At 40.9% G+C, this 22,212-nt stretch overlaps 1 protein-coding gene across 5 annotated transcripts in view; it reads left to right on the top strand.

The window, feature by feature from the left end:
• Positions 1 to 22,212, top strand: part of nfia (nuclear factor I/A) — a 133,816-nt gene that overhangs the window by 50,653 nt on the left and 60,951 nt on the right. For 4 of the 5 annotated variants that reach the window (XM_053683061.1, XM_053683060.1, XM_053683062.1 and 1 more), the window contains exon 3: positions 20,948 to 21,013. In XM_053683061.1, the coding sequence (XP_053539036.1) occupies positions 20,948 to 21,013 (66 nt within the window). Of the gene's footprint in view, positions 1 to 4,696; positions 5,750 to 20,947; positions 21,014 to 22,212 lie in introns of those variants that run through there. The other variant, XM_053683066.1, reaches the window with a different exon arrangement.

A 22,212-nucleotide genomic window follows, 5' to 3' on the forward strand; every position in this document is an offset into this window, starting at 1 on the left:
CATTTTTTCCAAAATGAAGAAGGTCTGCTGGTCTTGGCTTTTGGCTGCCAGTTGGACTAATGGCTGTGGAAGGTTATTATTGGGTGCGAATGAAATGGGAGGGCTGGGCCCAATTACGAACGACGGTGCGGCATATTTGCTGATTTATTTGTGAAGTGGCAGACAGGGTAATGACTTTCCTGAAGCCCAGGGCCTCTGCGTTGCTCTAATGATCTGAGCTCTCAGACAGCCCTGCGTCTCTTCACCACTTACCACAAGAAGAGTTTTGTAGAGTGGTCAACCACTGGACAACAGCACCCACACACAGAGACCAATCGAACCACCCACATGTCCTAATCCTGTGCAAGAGCAAGTGGGAGTTGTGGCCAGGACAAGGAGGTGTTGGCCAAGAGGGAGGGAAAGTGTTGGGGAGCGAAGGTTCTGTGGTGGGTTGCAGGCCTGCTCTGCATTTCTCCTCATTTATGCCTCCTTTCACTCTTGCCGCTTTCCCCTTTCCAGCATAGTTGAGTAATGAGAGATCTGTAAAACTGCTGTTAGGAATTAAAATCCTTCAAATAAATGAGAAGCATATGTACAGGCTTGTCTGTAATAACAGCCCTGAATCAGAATAACCCAGCGGCAGAGAGAGAGCGGTTTTCATATAATCACAATAATACTATGAGTTTATCTTGGTTTTGGCAACAGGTGTACTGTTGTACTTTGGTATTTTGGCTTTTTCAAAATAGATTGCAGTTTCGGTGGATTTGGTTTGTGTGCGAGTGTGTGTGCGTGTGTGTGTGTGTGTTTTTAAAGCAAACCACACATCCAGGCACCCTCCACCTCTAATTCATTTACGTCTGAATGCTGAGAAAGGGGTGAAAAGGAAGAAACAAAGAGAGAGAAAAAAGGTGAGGCGGCTCCTGATTATTACCGATTGAAGGATTGGACTGTTTTGTGTACGTGTTTATAAAATGTCATGCTCCATGTGGACTGCGGTTGAGAGCGAGAGCCACAGATGAGAAGAATGCAGAAACACAAAACACACTCCATTACTAGCACCTGCGGTACCATCTTCAACTGCTAGCCCTGGATAAGTCTGTTAAAGAAGGATCCTTGGTCTAATTGAAAGCGGAAAAACAGCCACATTAAAACCCAAGTGAAGCTAAATCTGGATTGCTTTATATACAGTGTTTAGATTACTGTTGGTCTTTTGGAGGATAATATGCAGTTCAATATATTAGAGATGCACACTATCGATACCATTAGTTCTGCCTTTTATGCCTTCTTTTAAATTAATAATAATTAATTCCACAATTTTGAAAGAAATGCAAATAAAAACTTCATTCTCTCCATTTCAACAAGTTGTTTCACAGTAACTGGTCTCAAACAGAAAACACATTACTCAATTAACATGAACACATGAACTAAATTCTGAAGATTATAGTAAGATTTCTTAACTTATTGAATGTCATTCATTCATATTAACATTGACTGAATTCTAAAAAACCTCCTGTTAGTCTCACATTCACTCACCACAAACACAAGCATTTCTACTTCATCACTGATCAAACAGGTAATATAGAATATAAACTTTTTTATATATTAACATTAACTGGATATGAAATACACTACTCTACACATATATTTTTCTGTGCAGTGTATATTTTTGTCAACTGATCTTCATTTAAATCTTTGAATGGTGCACTGGCCCTTTAATTCAGTTGAGCAGCTCCGGTGTACAATTTTAGCAGTACAGAGATTACGAACTGCAGTTTTGTCATCATTCCACAGAACAGACCTCTTTACACACAGCACGAAATCCATGTGTTTCCCCGCCCTCTTTTGATTGACAGGATATAATCAGCCCTGATCAATGGATGCTTTTAAACTATCGGCTGATACCGGTTTATTAGCCGATACATCGGTGCATCTCTACAATATATGAATAATTGATGACTTTGTGATGTCTAAATGTAATATAAAGTGAGCAGGGTTAATCCTGGGTAATCATAATCGGAAAAGAACAGCTGATGGCATTCATTCTGTCCTACTGTGCATTCTCCACTGCAGAGACTTCTTTGATATTGCTGATGAATCTAGTGAGTGAAATCAAAGTAGTATCGGAAATGTATTCATATTCACAGCTCTTTGTACCTGTACTTGTAGGGTTAAACCTGTGCAGCCATGGTCAGTCCTGTATTTGGGATATAGCAGTATAGCTGGGCGTTTTGACAAGATGACTGTCAATCGAGAGCGCTTATTAGAATATTAGACCAAAATGTTTTCTTAAATATATTTTTTTTCATTTAAGATTGACTTTAAACATTTAGCATTATATTTTAAGGTTTCCTGGACCTTTCAACATTATTTGAAGTCACTGATATCTAGCTTGCAAAATTAATTAGGATCAAATTGATATGTCGAAATTGTAATGTTAATTGATCATTTCGTGTCTCTACTCTTTAATACTTTGTTATGACTAATAGAAAACATTTCCTTTTCCTTCATCCTGTTAACTGGGGTGCACGGAGGTTGAAATGTTCTTCACAAGATCTTAAATAGGTTATCAGAAATAGCAGGCTTTTTTTCTTTTCTTTTTTTTTTTTAATTTGCAGAGACGGACCCCTACATAGCATGCTGCGTGTTAATACGTGACACAATAAATAAATCAAATCCATAATATTCCACCCCCTTTGCTTGCTATTCATAGTAAAGAGGACAACGAGGAATCCAGACAGGATTAAATCTCTTTTTGATGTGGTTCCACTTTTATGCAGAATGCGATTTTTCTCTTATTTCTTTGATGCAAATGTGTGCACATTTTTTGGTCCACCTACAAGTGTATGTGTGTTTATTAGAAACAATACTGAATGGAAACCTCAGACAGAGTAGGAACATTTGAGGAAGAGGGAGAGGAGAAATGCAATCAGATATCAAAAGAGTGTCTGTGGTTTTCTTGTACAATAAGCACACTCTCTCTCTCTCTCTCTCTCTCTCTCTCTCACACACACACACACACACGCTACATAGTTGAGGGGTTGTTTCTTTGTGGTAAATATTTTGTACATAATTTTGTTCAGCAGCTTGTAATAAATGTAATATGGGAGAAAGATACTTGATCTGATTTGCTGTCAGTTATTGGTGTAGTATAAGAATAATATCCGAAATGTAGGATTTAAAGGATTATCATATGAGACTTGTTTTTTGTTGTTGTTGTTGTTGTTGTTTGTTTATTTTAATAATTCAGAGCTTTCCAGCATTTTCTTAAAAACTGTAATCCAGTACTTTGAGATATATGATAAGGGAACGGTTGGGAGATATAATATGATGTCACAAGTCTTTTTACAGGATACAAGAAATCAAAATATGATCTTTTATCATTAGTTCATGTCCTTGATCACACAAAAGACAACATTTTTTGAGGGAAGACTATTGCTTTGCAAAGAATTGCGTACTTCAAAACTTCTACTGGGGAAAAATAATTAACCTAAACATTAACCAATAAAATTTGCTTTGTTAAAACATGCGATACAGTTGCAGCAGCAGCAGTAGAACTAAATATCTTGATTGATATCCTGTATTGTGTAAATGTCTTCAAGTACTGTATCATGATGAGATATTTTTACCACATGTGTAGATTCAGAAGCCCCATGTGTATATCTAGGTTTAGAGTGGTACTATGAGTCTGAAGGGATTCATTCAAGGCACACACACACACACACACACACACACACACACACACACACACACACACACACACACACACACACACACACGGTGCAACTGTGGAAGTGTGTGTGAGATTAGCTCCATTCACAAGCAGGGCCGTTGTAAGGGATATTATATGAGGGAAGCTCAGACACGGATAAGGGCCAGCCACAAAAGAAGAATGTCCAAACATTGTGTGGCGGGTGAAAGAGCCGACCTGCCCCTCACACTCCGGAGGACGGCTCGGCGAGCTGCTCGACCCCGCTTCAGGCACCTTTGCTCCTCTGTGCAGTGCCCGTTCTGTCACGTCTACCAATGAATCGTTCCAAGCAGCCACGTACAGTTCACTGCTGGCCCGTCATTAGCAGCAGTGCATGCTGGGAGCTGCGGCCAGGCTTCAGAGGCTTGTGGGACAGAGGAGCAGGAGGAAATGTTTGGAGACTAATCAGCATAAGAAAGGAGGCTTTCACAGTGTGTGCGGTTTGGCTGTCAGCGCTAAAACCAGATAATGATTCGGTAATAATTGCACATTGTGCATACCTCAGCCGGTGGGAGCACAAGGGTAGAGCGCAACACCGGCACTCTGTATGGGCTTTAATGCCGCACCAGGAGGCCCAACTCGACTGTATACGGTTAAAAAAAAAATGGAGGATATGTATGGGTTTTATTTGATTTTTTATACTGAGCACATTAACATTTTTTAGTTTATTGCATTTACATTAATGCTTTTTCATATGTCTGATAGTATTATAGTTAATAGTATAGTTGCTTTCTAATATAATTGGAATATTTGGTATTGATTTTTATTTAATATTACATTACATTAAAATGATTTTATTGTATTACATTTCTAGATTTTTGATTTTCTTCACATTTCCCCTTCCTGTGTTTGTGCCTGATATTGAGCGTGTGGGTGGGTGTGCATGCTAGTTTCTAAAAATCAGTGCGTATTTATGATGCTCTGTGCTGTGTGTGTGTGTATGTGTGTGTGTGTGTGCGTGTACATCAGTGGAGCAGGCAGAGGGAGGGTCTGGTCTTTGCTGGGTGCAGACAGCTGTGATGCAGGGCCTGGCGGATCTTCCTCCATATGTTCTGGGAGCATTTCACACAAGCACAGATCCTGATTTCAGGCCCCCAAAAACCTGGAACATCACAGCAGGGGATTTTGCCTTGTTTTTTTTCTTTCCTTTCTGAATTTTTATTGTTTTTCGGTTTCTCACAAGCCTTTGATTATATTTCAACTGATGCACCTGCATTTTTAATTGTTTTTTCACAATTTGTGCCATTGGCATACACTCTGTGTGCTTGCATTGTCTTGAGAGTGTGTACGGAGACTGGAATGGTTTGCGCTCAGGGGCTTTGCGGTGCCATGGCGACGGTGCCCAGCATGCCGGGCATGGGGACACCTCACAAAACCAGGCTGGCACAGCTGGCATCTTCTTCCACATGGCCCTCTCTCTCTCTCTCTCTCTCTTTTTCTCTCTCTCTTTCTGCTTTTCTCAGCCTGAGAAAGATAAATCTAAGGAGCATCCACTGAATCATTAATATGAAAACAAGGATTGTTTTTTTCAGGTTTGGTGCTCCTTTGCTTCATGGGGGAGGGCATATGTCTGAGTTTATATATGCGTGTATCCATTATTAGGAGGAAAAAGAAAGAGAGAGAGAATGAGGGCTCGGCACCTAAAAAGGCATCGGGAGCCATCTGCATAGGGCGGTGTGCCAGTGTCTTGCCAATGTGCCCAGACCACCTGGTCATAGCGCTAGCCAAGTGTGCCAGCCTGGGCCCTGTAGCCTCCAGACTGCTGCCCCCTTTAACTGCTTTGAAACTCCAGCGGCATTGGAAACAGGGGCTGCCGCCTCTCCCTTGCCAATAGCTTTGTTTGAAGTGAGACAGGCTGTGCAGTGCTGGGGGACAGCAGACAGTAAACAGTGCCCCCTTTCAGTGCACCCCGCCCCCCAAACACACGTCCTCTTTGTGTGAATTAGTGCTATGTATTTGTGTGTGTGTTTTGGGGGTGGGGGGGTGGGGGGGTCTGTCTTGTTTTTTCCCACCATTTATTACACTCACTTATTCGTATCTCTTCAGAAGTAACATTTTTATATATATATATATATATATATATATGTATATATACACACACACACACACACACATATATATATATATATATATATATGTGTGTGTGTGTATGTGTGTGTGTGTGTGTGTACACACACACACACACACAGAAAGAGAGAAAGACTAATCCCCAGTCCATGCCAGTCTTTTTCTTTGCCCACCCCCTTCTGCCACACACTCTTTGCCCTCCTCCTGCTGCGTGTGAGCCCACAGCCTTGGCACAGGTTCCCTGACAACCCTGGGAACCAGTGCTTCGGAGTGGCACTCAAGGGGCAGAAACACTGGCACTCCTGCCCGCTTCTTCCTTTGTCCTGTTTGTCTGAGCTTGAATGTCAATGAGTACACATTTGTGTCATTTATTCACCAAACATTATTCAAAGGCGGACAGATGTATGGAAATTCTCGCTGTCTATTGTGCACCCAAAAAAAAAAAAAAAAATTCAGATAAAGATTTTACAACAATGAATCAGAATTTGAGCAATGTTTTACTTGAATCGGTTTAAAATAAATTGGTGGTTGATTTTTTGGGGGGGCATAATTAGGCATCTCAGTTGTGATTACATGGACTGGAAGATATCTGCCCTAGCTCTACCACCACAATTGATCTTGTATTAATTAAAATCTGGAAGCAAAATGAATTAATGAGTAAGCTGTATCTACATCCCAGCAGAGCTGAACTACATGGTGACCCACACTGCATTTTAAACTCTGCCTGACTTCTTTCTGCTAATGTTGTTCCATCCAAAACATGCAGCACGGCCAGAGAATATGCACTAATGACCACAGTAGTGGAAAATGTGGAACAGTGGATTTTCTTCGTCTTTCTTTTCCCGGCAGTGACAGGAGACCCTGCCGACCCCGAGCGCAGAGCCATCAGCACATCTGTAATCTGTGGAATGTGGGAATCAAGAGGGATAGATAGATAGAGAGAGAGAGAGAGAGAGAGAGAGAAAAGAAGAGAAGAGAAATGAGGGAGGGAGCAGAGGGAGAGGTTCAGGCCCTGCAGTTCCAGGAAGGCAGGCTTGTAACAGGTAGTGCCAGGCCAGGTACGCCCACTGAAAAACTAATTGATTACTGCAGGAACTGCTGGGTGATAAACAGCCTGATGTATTGCTTTCCTCCAGAGACTCAGGCCCAAAGGCCGACTGAGGATATTCTGGTAAAGTGGTGGGCCAACCAAGGGGGAGGGGATTATGAGAGAGAGGGATATAGTAGAGGAATAGGGCTGACATTGAGATGTTGCCACTGCTGGAAGGGTATAATCCATACAAGTGACAGGGAGCTGAAGCCTAGCCATGAATCCAGATCAGAATATTTGACAGGTCTAAAAGCGTCTGCTCTTGGAGGCCGGAGGTCCGCTTACACATGAAGACCTCCTTGCTTTGGTTGAGTTTTGTGTCTTGCTTGTGCTGTAGTATTTTTTTTTCCAGGCTCACGGTACTATCAGTGTGCCAAAGTTCGAAGTCGATATTAGGAAGAGAAAAGAAAACAGAGGGATCGGCGCTGATTGCATTTTAGTATATTAATATTTGATCAGACAGGAAGTGTGGATGTTAGCGCATCCTACCGATTCGCTTTTGGATTCTCTACACTCAACACACTCATTTTCAGAGGGTGAAGTGTACTTGTGTTGTTCTGGTATTATCAGAGCCAGATATTCTGAGCCAGAGATTAGGGGACTTTCACACATTACACGAGCACTGCTTCAGAGAAACGGAAAGCGAGAAAGACCCGAGCAGAGAGACAGAGAGGGGATGAAATGGGTACAGGCATCAGCTGAGGACGGTGCTCAGAAACCCTAGCTGCACTGCTGCAGCATCCCTCTCAATTTCCCCAGCCGAGATCGATACACTGCTCGATGGGCTGGGCTGACACCGGCCACAGCTCAGCAAGCATAGCTAGCCAATACACACACATTTGTAAACCTGCGAGTTCATTCACTCACTCCGACATTTACAATTAAATTATTGTGGCTTTTGTGATATTAGTTAGCATGGGTCCGGGCCATTTTTATCATTGCTATTTTGTGCAATTGGGTTTGCCACTATGGCCACTATGAGCCATTTCAAATAAATAAATAAATAAATAAAATATATATTATACATATATATTTATATTTTACACATATATATTTATATTTTTTAACAAGTTCAAGTTTATTCTTAAAGCACGTTTAAAAACAACAAATGTAGCCATAGTGCTGTACAATAAAAATAATAAAAAAATACATTAATACCAGAATTAAATAGAATTTTTAAAGTGTTAAAAGAACAAACTAATAAAACATTATAAAAAATGCAAATAAAAACCCCAATACATCTCAAACAACATCATAGGCTCCAGAGAAAAAAAAATCGTCTTCAATTTATATTTAAATATGGCCAATGAGGAAGAAGACCTAACAACAAATGGCAGTTCATTCCACAACCTGGGGGCTGTAACTACAAAGACTGAATCACTCGAACAACCTATGTACGTATGTTACAATTTACATACGTTTAAATATTCTTATTTATAAATTTTGATTTGTAATGAAATTTTTTTGGTCTACCAATAAATCTTTTGTGTTGTTGCCCAAATGCCTTGTTGTGTAGGGTGTGAAAATCTACTCGTGGAGGGCAGAGGGTGCATTTGTGGAGAGCAGAGCTGTTAGAGAGTGTGTGTGGTCAGGGCTTAGCTCCAGACAACCTCATGAGCCACACACACACACACACACACACACACACACACACACACACACACACACACACACACACACACACACACACACATATACAGAGTAACCTGAGAGACGGCACTCCCTAACGGTCCCATCGATCCTTCCACACCAACCCACTATTCTGTCTCTTTCAGACCAGTCATCCGCCGAACCCTTTAACTGTTTACACACTGCATCGCAGCACTGTTAGGGAATTTTGCTCATGGTGAAGATGGAAAAATATAGTATAAAAAAGTTTCTTTTTTGTCTGATGATTATGACCGCTGGTAAAAACAAAAAACAAAGCAGAAACATTGTAGTGTGTTGGTGTGTTCCAGCACCTGTCTCTGTTTAATGTAAATTCTCAGCACCGTCTGCCAACCATCCATTAGTTTACCTGAGGGAAATCTGGGCTCGGTTGTAAACTTTCTTTCCTAGTTTCATTGCCTTTTGTGCATTAATAGTAAAAGGGAATATCAGATGTCTGAATCACTATTTGTTTTCCCAAACAGATTTTTATATCAAAGATGGATCTCATAATTCTTTTTACTACAAAGGTAACTGCAGGGCTGAAAAACAAAATATGACAGCAGACAAAATATATATCTGTGAGTGTGTAGAAGGACATATGGAGGAGTTTTTGGTCTGAGTGTGGAGGCCTCTCTCCCACCCATGGGAGGTACACAGGCACAGGAAGCCCATTGTACAGACCTGAGGAATCTCACTCCGCTGACACTCGCTACTTATCAATGGCTCTCTGCAGCACTGAGTCGGCAGTCTGGCTCTCTCAGGGCCTGATATCGACTCTGTGCACTGGCATTCTTCGGCAGATCAGGGCAGGCCTGCTAGACTACACCCGGAGGAGCCGATGAGGTAAAAACGTAGCCTGGAGAGAGCTTGGTGTGGGCGCAGGTTTAAGACCTCGCTGTATACAGTTTTAGTTCTGTTTTTGACTACTGCTCTAATTCAAACAGAAATGTTTGAAGTCTTTCAGCAAATAACTGAAAAGGAAAAAGGAGAGAAAAAAACAGGAAATGGGCAGGGAAGTACAAACTCTCAACGTTGATAATTATGCTAAGTGAGGTGGAACCAAATCAATACTGTTTCATCAAACGCATTCTCAAATTGTTTCGGTCCGGCTCGTGTCACGGTGTCCTTCACTGGAACAGTATCCGAGCCCACACGTCAAGGTTTTTCTCGTCCTAATCCACTTTCCGGAGACATCCATTATTTCCCTGCGCTCTCCTGTAATAGTAATCATGCTTTCGTTAATTGATCCACCGTCGCTGCTGGGATTGCTACGGTTGAGTGGTTCCGCAGCATCTTAACACGACAAGACATTGTAAATAATGCTTTTTCTTTAGATGAGAAACATGGCTCCAACAATTTAGCATGCGCTTACGCCATCAGACAGAGGATATAATATGAACAAGTTTCATAATTTCATTTCATTCGCAAATAAGTTTGGATGATTTATCATCAACTGCACTCAGCGTATGAGTTTAGATAATCCTTCAAAAGAAAAAAAAAAAACCCGGGCTAGTTTAAAGATTTTAGTTTTTACTAAAAGATATGTGAATTTGTGTCAAACGTTTCAAAGCGTACTACAGATATTAAGCGATATCATTATAATATTGCATTTCTTTCCCAGTATAATATAGGGGTTTTTTTGTGCACTAACAAATGAAGATATCACTTTACAAATAGTCTATTTATTTCAAGCACAAATCGTCTTGAATATCAGAAACCAGTCGTTTTTCCTCCAAGCTAAACACCAGTCTTTTATCTTTTATTGTGAATTTCTGTTTAGTTTTGCTTAGATTTGGTCACTGATAGCATCGAGCAGCATCCTTGCTAATTCATGCAGCCTATTGTTGGGGAAAACGGTGGTGTTGAGGATGGCAGCCGCTCAAAGGAGGGTGAGAGCTCTTTTAAAATGGTTGCCAAAGCTTTCAAGATGGCTGCCAGGGTGTGAGGTAACAGGGTGAGGCATACATTAATAATAAATACTAATATCACAATGTTGTTGTTATTAAATGAATCCAGGCAGTATGCAAGTATATAAGTCTGGACGGTGTTGTGTTGTTGTGGCTGCGTACGGCCCGGGTGTTTTTCCCCTTCTATCCTCGTATCAGAGCACTGTTGAACTTGGCAGTGAACTTCTTGGCAGCGGCAGCTTCTGTGTCATCCAACAATGGGAGCCGCTAACGTGATTCTCTCTCAGTATAGTTGTGTCTGGCAGGACGATTTAACAGCTATGCTTGGGATAAGCTTGAGAGGGAGAGAGAGAGGGAGAAAAAAGGAGGAGAATGAAGATGAAAAAAGGAAAAGAAAAGAAAGCGCGAACGGCTAGCTTTTAAATGGGGTCTTGGCACTGGAGATGTCCCCTTTCAAACTCAAGCCCTTGCTTTTTATTAGACGTTCTTCTGTTTGGTAATTACTGAAACTATTTGTTTTTGAATTGTCAATAGCTGAAAAAGCTTGAAACGGGAAAATTGAATGACGCTTTTGCAAGCGAGGTGTTTGTTGTTTGTGTCGCTGTTCTAAAATGGAGGCTGACTGGTGAGCACAAAATGGAGGAAGAGGGGAGGGGCTACGGTGAGGGAGACACGAACGCCATAGCGATCGATTACGTCCCTCGAACACATGACGCGAGAAATCAAATTCAACACACAAAACACAGCAATCCAAATGACTAGGAATCAGATGAATTTGTCATTGACCGTCTTATCTAGAAAACTCTTGGGTGAGAATGTATTTTGATTTGTGTGATGAGGATGTGGCTGTTTAGCTGAGCAGAAACGCTTTATTGTCTTCCCCTGCTGATTGAGACACATTTAAGTGTGCTTCCAGGGTTGAAATAACAAAACCTAAAGCTCTGGCTGGCATCAGTTTGGATCCTCTAACGCTCTCGGGTAGACGCCAGGGACTTGGAGCCGGGTGCCGTTCACGACTGAGCATGTGTCCAAAGCCTTTTCTTCGCTCGCTTTCTCCAAAAGGCACGCTTTCCTCTTGTGATTTCAAGCACTGTATATTCGAATATATTTCATTTCTTTATTGAATGGTGTAAGGATTTTGTAGTTATTTATGATTTTCATGATATAATGAATTAGAGAGTGTCACACAGTCCCATTGATCAGCCGCATTTTGAGATTGGTGTTTATCATTTCAATTCATTAACTGGATTACATTGCATCAATAAAAAATGCAAAATCAATAATGAATATTTTATATTTTATTTTTTATATATATATATATACACACACACACACACACACAATTTATGCCTTTTGTTTAAAATATCATCTCCATTATGGTCTTCAGTTAAAATTTTGGTTGTTCAAATGTTTTGATTTGAATTGTGCCTGTTTATTAAACAAAAAAATTGTCCAAGTTTGTGTCGGTCAATTTAAAAGAATAATTGTTATATGTCTCCACGATGCATGTTTGTACTGTGTATGCATGTGTGTATTTTTCCGTGGCACTTCTGTAAGTGCTGTGTAAGTTTTTTTCTGTAGGCAGAGACGACGGCGGGAGAGAAATGACTTGGAGAGCACCACAATGTTAGTGCTCTCAGCCGCCTTGGCAAGACTCTTCCAGTGTGTTACAGACTGCAGCCAGCCGCTCTCTGAGAAAGAGAGCAAACAGAATGTGTGTGTGTGTGTGTGTACAGGTGAAAGTTGGTTGCCAAAGTGAATTGCTGTGTCTTTTTTTTTTTTTTTTCTACCGTTGTCCTGCCAAAACCACTGAGGCTTTCGTTTTTGATTTACTAAGCCGGGGGGATGAAGGGTCAGGCCTCTCTGCCCACATGGCACAGTGTCTGTGGCTCACCACTCAGGTTCTCTTCATGCCAGGTGCAAATGCTATTCTGCTGTTTATTTATCTGAGGTGGATTTGTTTATCTCACAAAGCCCACAGTGACAACTCGAGAGTTTGTGTTTCTGATGGAGAGCGAGGCGCATTTATCCTCCGTTCCCTGTACTTTCCTAAATGATCCCAGATTTGACTTCTATGTCAGTAGTGCTTGTTATTCCGCTTTCCGAGGAGGGAGATTTTTCCAGGCAAAGCCTGTCTGAAAGCGGTTCAGAAATGCGTCGGGTCTTGGCCTGTAGCGTGATTCAGTGATGGACTCAAAATCCCAAAACGTATCGCCCAGTATAGAGATCTACATAATATGCCGAAAAAAGCAACGCTGATGGAGTGCAAGTTTGAGTTCCTCTCGAATCTCGTTCTTATCATTATATATTGTCAATATTTGGAACCAGATGTATATTGAAAAAAGTTTATGCGTAATAAATGTTATCACCTGCACCTGAGTCTCTGTTAGGTCTGTTAGGCTTATTCCGCTTTAACATCCAGTGTTTGGTGTCGATCGATAGAATAAATAAAAACGAATAGCTTTACATTATGGCCCTTCTAGGGCTCACAAAAATTCTGATGTGGCCTGAGCAGGATTTGAGTTTGCCACCTCTGTTCTAGAGACAGGTATATCCGTGCTCCTGACAGCGGTGAGCCCCCATCATGCACTTCTCCTCTACTTCTATGCAGCTGCAGTCTGTCAGGTTGGCTTTCAGAGAGAACTGAAATACAGCACACACACACACACACGCACACAGATACACACACACACACGCGCGCGCAGACACTCCACTCAGCTGCATTCCTTTCGCCATGTCACGAGGGGAGGGTCTCACGGTACTCACTGAGATTAGATCTCTGGCAAATGAAGATCTGTAACTGATGACGCTTTTTCTTTTATTCAGTCGTGTCTCCTCAGACACAGTTCTTCTCCGGCAGGAAATCGGGACTGACAGAGGTCAAACATGGGCGTTCCTCTCCCCTCACAGCACATCCAGACCCAGAGCAGCGAAAAACAATAGTCGGTTCTCTCTGTGTTTTTCTGCTGGAGCGATTGGGACAGGTGGTATCATGCAGCGTTGAGTTGGACTTTTTCAGAGGTTCCCTGTTGTCTGAGCAAGGGCAAGCACAGGACAGGACATTTTCTGTTGTGACCAGTGGAGATACTGCATATGTCTCTATAATATGCTTGTTTTTTTGGATATATTAAGGCTTATCCAAGCTTCTTGTGCACTTATTCTGATATTGTAGTTACTCGCAGTTCAAAGGCTATTGCATTTAATGGATTTAGATTCTTCTTTTTTTTTTTTAACTGAGTCTTCCTGCTACCTCTCAAAAGAAACCGTGCTCGCAGAGACGTCTTCATATTTTTCCACATAAGTGGCTACAAGAGGTCAAAACACACATTTGATCCCTGACAAGCCCAGCTTTTCTCTCACAGCCCGACTATTTAGAGAGAAAGAGAGAGAGAGAATGAGCGATAGAGGAAGAGAGATAGAGAGAGTAAATTGAAAGCTGCCCAGGGCTGTATATTTCAGCATATCCCAAGGGAATGCTGGGATCCTGCTTCTCTCTCTGCTTTCCTGGGAAAAGGCCAAGAACTTTTTCCTCCCTCCTCCTCCTCGTCTGCCTGCTTTTCCTGCCTTTTTCTAGAAAGTGCAGCTCATATCAGGGAAGCGTGTTCTTCAGAGCAGCTTACAGAACAGCCGACTTGCGCTTAAGGAAAGAAATGGAGAGCAGAGGCTTTCCCTCAGAGAAAAAGCGAGCATGGGTCAGGAGCTCCTCACAGTCTCCTCTGTCCTCCGTCTTCCTCTGTCTTCACACAGGTCCTGTTTAACTAGTACTGTGTAACCTACTTACTCCTCACATCTCCAACATGTGGGAGAAAGAACGTGTAAAGAAGAAGAAATTGTTCTTTTTTTAAATATTGTTGCCAAACAGAGCGACATGAAGTGGACTTACTGTTACTGCCCCGATAACAGAACATCTCAAAGTCTTTTATTGGTATTACACCACCACAGTTTGCCTATATTTTTTAAATAAATAAACACCGTTTGCTTTTTAAAAGCTTGTTTTTTTTCCATCCTTGAAACTAGTTAGTTCCTGTTATCACAGCTATAAACACCTGTTTCCTCACCAGCTTCTATGTTATATATATATATATATATATATATATATATATATATATATATATATATATATATATAGCTTTCTTGAAGCAAAAAACAGTTTTTTATACGGACAGTTATATAATTAGAAAAAAACCCCAGCTTGTCATGTTACTGGAAACTGTAAGGCGCGCAGCTCTCTGTCCTGAACACTGATGGAAATTTTCCTGTTACCTAAGCGCTGGCACTGGAGACTCCTACCATAACTGCATCATAAATGGTAAATGGTCTGCACTTAAATAGCACTTTTTTCTAAAGCACTTTACACCATGTCTCATTCACCCATTCACACACACACACACCAATGGTAGCAGAGCTGTCATGCAAGGCATTAACTTTGGGTTCAGTATCTTACCCAAGGACACTTCAGTATGTGGAGTCACATGGGCCGGGAATCAAACCGCCAACCCTACAAGTAGTGGACAACCCGCTCTTCCACCTGAGCCACAGCCGCCCATCGTCATATCAAAGATTTTGTGACAGCGTGTTTTTAATGCATTTCTTTTTCAACTGAAATGATGTGAAGATTCCGCACTACAACTCCCCGTGTACGAGCCGTCACTACAAAAACGTCGGCGTGTTCGAATGAACGCATTAATAATCGATAATACATCGTTCCTTTCATTTCAGATCTGCTGTTCTAGCACATTAATCAACACCTTCTGACCAATTGAGAATTCATCAGAGCTGTGGAATATGTTCCAGCAAATATCGAACTGGTTGTATACGACGTAACGATATCTTATATGATGATAAAATATTAGGGACTATCAGAACTTGCTTTGCATCCAGTAGGTATCTGCACTCTATTCAGTTCTGAACATCGCTGCTTAAATAAACTACCGACTCTTAATATCCATCCGCACACATATCATACCAGCTTGTATATTTTATCTGCCTTTTTTTATGTTCTGTGGCATTCTACAGAACGATTCCAAGCTCAAGGAGATGTGGACACATTTCTGGATGTGTCTGTCCCTCTACTGTCTAGTTTCCCAGTAACAGTAACCTGGCAGAGCTGGAAGCTGTCCGCAAAAGAGCTCCTTGATTTACAACTTGTAGTGAAATCCAACATGGCATTCTTTGACTTCAGTTTGGTTTAATTATTGTTTATTGATAGTCTCTTTTTTTTTAATGGCGTCCGGTTCATTTTTGTAGCGGTTGACATTTGCAGGGGGAATAACACAAGTTGCTCTGACAAAAAGAATAATTGAGACTTTGTTCAGCACTTTATTGTTTCTTGAGAGATTGAAATAGTGAGTTTATTGGACCGCAGTGATCCTATAATGTCATCGCCGAGAGACCGCAGAATGGAATCCGCTTGGTTTTTGTTTTGTTTTGTTTTTTTCTCTTTAAACTATACTGAGCACTCTCTAATTTCGTCTTGAGCAGAAAAGTTTGCTTCGTCCTGGACCTGAGTGCTCTGCGCTCACTGTTCAAAGGCGATGTGTCGAGCGTTTCGGTTCTGCTTGTGTGCAGATTTAAGTTGACACGATGAGCGAACACAGGCCATAAGCTGAGAAGTTCAGTTCCACTCCTTGCCCTTCAGAAGAAAAAAAAAAAAAGCGATTCTGGGAGGAAGTGATGTTTTGTAAGAGAGCAGTGGAGAGAATGCAGTGGGCGGGGGGGTTGGCTGATCTATAGAGGAGAGGCAGAAGGCTCCTGTCTAAACACTTTCCCTTATTAAATATGGCATGACGCAAAAACAGTGGGGGTGGAGGTCAAGGTTACTCAAACACTGGACAGAGGTGCGAGTTAACGGAAAGAAAGCAGCTAGCGAGAGAGAGATCACTGAGATTCTCATGTACTTGTTGTTAAAGTGTGTGTGTACTACACAGAAGAACACTGGCGTGAGCGAGCACACAACCTCCAGCACACGAGGAGGTGAAAAAAACCCACAGAGCACAGTCCTTTGTATTTGCTTTCTTTGTATCTTTCTTTCTTTTTTCTTTCCTGCAGTTTGAGAGTTTTTACTGATTTGCTATCTTAAATGTATTTCTTAGTTTCGTTCTTTTTCAATCAAAAAAGTACCAGTTTGCTAACTTACATTTCTTTGTTTCTGTCATAATTTCGAACAGTTCATCAGCTTAGTAGCACTTAATATTAACCTAACCTAAACTAATATTAACCTAACCTAACTTTTCATACTTCTTACTCGTTTTGCTTCAGAACACTGTATTGTTTTTTAGGTTGCTCAGCTCTTTGTTCTAAACGAAAGTCTAAAGGAATGCCAGAGATTTGGAGAGTCCACATCTCTTTCTTCTGTAACAGCTGGCTGTGAAGGAAGAAAAAAAAAAAACCTAAAAAAAAAGTGTCTGGGGGATGATACTTGTGAAAACAATGCTCCGATCCCTGGAGCTTCACCTTCCATTGATAGGCCAGAAAGGGCCGTTTGTATTTCTAAATTAAGTTTCTGCCTCCTTTTATTGGGCTGCGTGTTCCTGAGGCCGCTGCGTAAAAGGCCTTTTGAAAGTAGGGTTTTAACACACAATTGGATTACAGCGCGGCGAAGCACTCGGTGAGAATGCAGCGGACTGAGGCAGAGGACCTGCGAGAGGTACAGATGGTTTAGTGCATGCATAATCAAACAGGCCAGGCAGGATGTGTGTGTGTGTGTGTGTGTGTGTGTGTGCAGGCCTCTGAAACTCCTCTAGCCTGGCCTGGGAGGCTGAGAGAGACAGGGGGTCTGAGAGCCTCAAGCCAGGGGCTATAACACTCCAACACAGCGGCTCTAATGATCTAATTAGGGAATCAACTCGCTGACTAATTCAGCAAGCACCAAGACATCATATCCCTAGTGCACTTGTGCGCTGGTGCTTGCAGCCTGTGCTCTGGTGAGGAGCTTGTTGCGTAGATGGAGATGGGGCTGGTTAAGGATTTATCAGAAGTACAGAGACTCATATACATCAGTCAGCACAAGAGCTGGGAACATTGTGACCCGGGAACTCTTTTTAACTGCCGTGTGAGAACAAAATTAAGTGTAGACAGGGACTATTCCTCCTGTGTCTTTCAGTCTGTAGCAGAAAGAGTGGCTTGTTATGCACTTGTATGGGGGGGGGGGGGGGGGGGGGACCATGAACAGGCCTGTTTATGCATCTATTTAGTCGTTTGTTGTTTAGTGTCTTTTTTTGTGTTTATTTCAAGCGGGAGGCTTTTTTTTCACCCTCTTAGTCTCTCAGAGGGCCCTCAACAGGGGGTAAATGCAGATGAGACACACTAGGTCTGGGTCTCACGCCTCATTTGCATTTTTAATTAGCGATGGGCAGTGTGTGTGAGAGCACTTGGTTTGTGGAGACTGTGTGAAAGTAGTCCCATGCACACACCCAGCGCCCAGCCCCTGCCCCCCCGCGCCACCACGCTGCTTTCACTTATCTCTGGGCTGTTGCTGGGGGGATGCGGCCTTTTTGTGCGCTCGGCCCGCTCTCCAGATTGCCTTTGTTTTAAGCTGTTGATGCAGACGGCAGCGCTGGGCTGAATGCAAACAAGTCCTTAAATTGTTTACTTTGTCTAGGAAGGGATGGTGGAAGGGATGGATAAACTTTTTCTCCCCTTGTCTATTTTTTTCTGAGTGTTTTTCATGTGGTACACCCTCTTTTGTTCACTTTATCTGCATTTTTCTCCAATTGTGTTTTAAATCACCTATATCATCGCCTTTTCTATTCATTGGCTGTGCATCATTGATTTATGGATAATGGGACCATTGAATGTCTTTGGAAATGAGGTGAAATTGGCTTTTCTGCTTAGCAATCATGTATACAGATCTTTACGCTAGGAATTAAACATCGAGCCAACTCAAAAGCTTATTTTTATTTGTCTGTACCTCTAGCCCTAAGGTCCCCCCCCTCTAAATCTTTAAAGACAAACATTGTAGAAGTAACTTTTTTTATATACCTTTTTTGAAATAGTCTGTTGTTACTGTGAATCACATTTTTGCTGGCTCTTTCTCTGGCGAGCCCTTACACCCTGAGTCACTGCAGACCTTTCTCTTCGAGTGGATATCTGCAATATTTCTCTCCCACGGACAATTTTATCCGCAGTGCGAGATCAATACTCACCCCTGCATCTAAATCATGCATGGGGGGTTGGGGGTGGGTCTGGTTCCTTGAGATTTTTGGCTGCAGTAAAAACCATTAAAGAGACAGCATCGGGACCGGGGTGGTTCTTCAGAAAGTCCCTGTAATGCATCTTTGCTTATCGTTGCTCTTGCAGCTAATGGTGCTGTTAACCAGCACTTGTTGGGAGAAGATTTCTCTCATCAAATTTATAGGGCTTTTTTATGAGAGATGCAGCACTTCCAGGTCTGGAGGGTTCTCCATCCAGGCTTATTTCCATAAGTGCTGTGACTGCCAGTAGATCAGCCACCCCTCTCTCACTCTCTCTCTCTCTCTCTCTCTCTCTCTCTCTCTCTCTCTCTCTCTCTCTCTCTCTCTCTCTCTCTCTCTCTCTCTCTCTCTCTCTCTCTCTGGCTTCAGCTTTTGCCAACAGGACGGCGGCTAGACTTCCGATCAGCGACTACAATGTTTTTGCTTGCTTGTGTGTCAAATATGCTGAGACATTTATTCACAAAACATAAATCTCTCCAGAGAAGGAGAGAACAAACTGGCAGAGAGGGAATACAGTTAAGAACACAGTTGCTTTGGTCTCTGATCATTCAGTGCAACATCACCGTGGAACTGAATGGACAAATCCGTTAGCGTGTCATTATACGCTACCTCCTTTAACTTGAGCAACAGTTTGAGCTCATAACTCAAATTTATAATTAACATATACTCTACATAACTCAAATTTATAACTAAATATACTCTACATAACTCTGATTTATAACTCTAACATATACTCTACATAACCAAATTTATAATTAACATATATGCTACATAACTCTAATATATACACTACATAACTCAAATTTATAACTAACATATACTCTACATAACCAAATTTATAATTAACATATATGCTACATAACTCTAATATATACTCTACATAACTCAAATTTATAACTAACATATACTCTACATAACCAAATTTATAATTAACATATATGCTACATAACTCTAATATATACTCTACATAACTCAAATTTATAACTAACATATACTCTACATAACTCAAATGTATAACTCTAACATATACTCTACATAACTCAAATTTATAGCTAAAATATACTCTACATAACTCAAATTTATAACTAACATATACTCTACATAACTCAAATTTATAACTCTAACATATACTCTACATAACTCAAATTTATAACTCTAACATAGACTCTACATAACTCAAATTTATAACTAACATTTACTCTACGTAAATCAAATTTATAACTGTAACATATACTCTACATAAGTCAAATTTATAACTAACATATATGCTACATAACTCTAATATATAACTAATATATACTGTACATAACTCTAATTTATAACTAACATATATGCTACATAACTCTAATATATAACTAATATATACTGTACATAACTCTAATTTATAACTAACATATACTCTACATAACTCAAATTTATAACTAACATATATGCTACATAACTCTAATTTATAACTAATATATACTGTACATAACTCTAATTTATAACTCTAACTCTAATTTATAACTCTAACATATACTCTACATAACTCTCATTTATAATTAACATATACTCTACATAACTCTCATTTATAACTAACATACACTACATAACTCAAATTTATAACTAACATATACTCTACATAAATCAAATTTATAACTAACACATACTCTACATAACTCTAATCAGTTGCATTGGTGAAATCTTTGCATTACACAAACATCTGAGCATGCCCAGTGCAGGAGTCTGGCCTGCTCTTACATCGCATATTAATACTTCACTATAACAATGTATAACAGGATTAGATACATGACATTCATCAGAGTTGGTGACTTAAGTCCAAATGAGTATCATCAGTATTTGCGTCAGTATTTACGCAGAGAAAGTTCCTTGTATTCAGAATCGGGTTACACAGACGCTTAAGTCGATCTTCTGGGTGCTGCATTCAGAAGTGTGCGAGATGGGAGACCAAGGTCAGAATCACATGTAACTGAGACATGCCTCTGTTTTCAGAAAACTCTACCCTGCTTCCTAAAACTCACCGAATAGCACTTAAGTCTGTAGTTATGTCTGATTTTCAAAATACCAATGCACTTCTCTCCTCACTATGTGCTCGTAACTCAACTCCTCTGGCGCTCACTGTATGTGAGTCTGTCTGTAAGCTGAGCGAAGGGTCTTTACACTTTATCTGTGGCTAATAGTTCTACATACATTTGAAAATATGTGCACAGTAATCATTATAGAGTGGCACATTAAAATGCCAGGCTGACTGTTTTAGGACTGTCCTCATTCTGGTTCTCTCTCTCTCTGTCTCTCTCTCTTTCTTACTGTACAGAAACTGCGCAGTCTGAAAGTCCAAACCAGCCCAGTGAAGGGGACGTTAAGGACCAGCCAGAAAATGGTGAGTGTCTATGTCACATGCGCAGCCATAGAAAGGAGATGCCATAAATTCTATACACCCCCTCATAATCTTTTTTTCCTCACCAACAAGGTACGTAACCTTGAACTGTTCCACACTTTTCCACCGTAAAAGAGCCATTCCTCTGGCAAAGCGCTGCATGTGTAGACCCAAGAACAGTCAAATTAATACAACAATGAAGAATCGTTGGTCTGAAAAAGAAACAGCTGTTTGATTATCAATTGCAATGAAGTGAATGTGGAGCTTTATTGCTAAAGCTAATACTACCTGGACTTCATCTGGGCATCGACACAGAATAAAGAAGATAAATCTCCCTTCTTTCTTACATTGGTGTGAAGTACAGATGTTGAAGAATTTGACACTGGAGGGTCAAATATAGTCATGTGGTGGAAATGTGGGCCAGTTCTTTAAAACATAAAAAAGCTAGTTCTCTGTAGCATGACCAACACAGCCATTGTACCAGTGGGAAAGGGCTTCATATCAATCCCGTCTTTGTCACGACGAGTGAACAGTGTAAGGCAAAACCTAATTAGCATCACTTGAGTTACTCATCTCACTAACATAACTTTGTTAACCTCAATGAGGTGATGTGTGCTCAATGAAATACTTTTAGTATAGATTTTAAGATCTCAACTTGGTCTCATTTTGGGCTACACAAAACTCATTAACTGCTCAGAGCTAAAGCTGTAAGCCAAAGGGAGGCACTAATTATTAAGAATATTGTATCTGTAGGGAATGTGTGCTTTTGGGATGTGTTTGTGTGTCCAGGCGCTATCTTTATTTCACTATCTTTATCTAAAAACGTTTATTGTCATATTGTTATTATTATTCATAGTGCTAACGCTGGTCAATAGTGATGATGTGGTTCCACTTACTATTTAGTACACTAATATGAAGACATTTTAGCTGAGAGACTAAACTGTGCATTACAATACAGAGGTTTGAGGTTACAAACTCAAATCAGGGTGTACACACACTTTACTGACCGCCCTGCTCCAACTCATCAGCTAATGAAGCACCTGAGTCATCAAACTAAAATGTTCAATCTTCTGAACCGAACGTAGAAAACAGCACCGTGATTAAATAAAGCAGAGCGAAAGATCAGAGCACTTATCCTGCCGTGATCTATAAGATCTCCGCGCACGTTTCCCCGACTCTGGACTATAAAGCGCTCGCTTAAA

Source organism: Ictalurus punctatus, chromosome 10, assembly GCF_001660625.3.
Source record: "Ictalurus punctatus breed USDA103 chromosome 10, Coco_2.0, whole genome shotgun sequence".
NCBI classification, from domain to species: domain Eukaryota; kingdom Metazoa; phylum Chordata; class Actinopteri; order Siluriformes; family Ictaluridae; genus Ictalurus; species Ictalurus punctatus.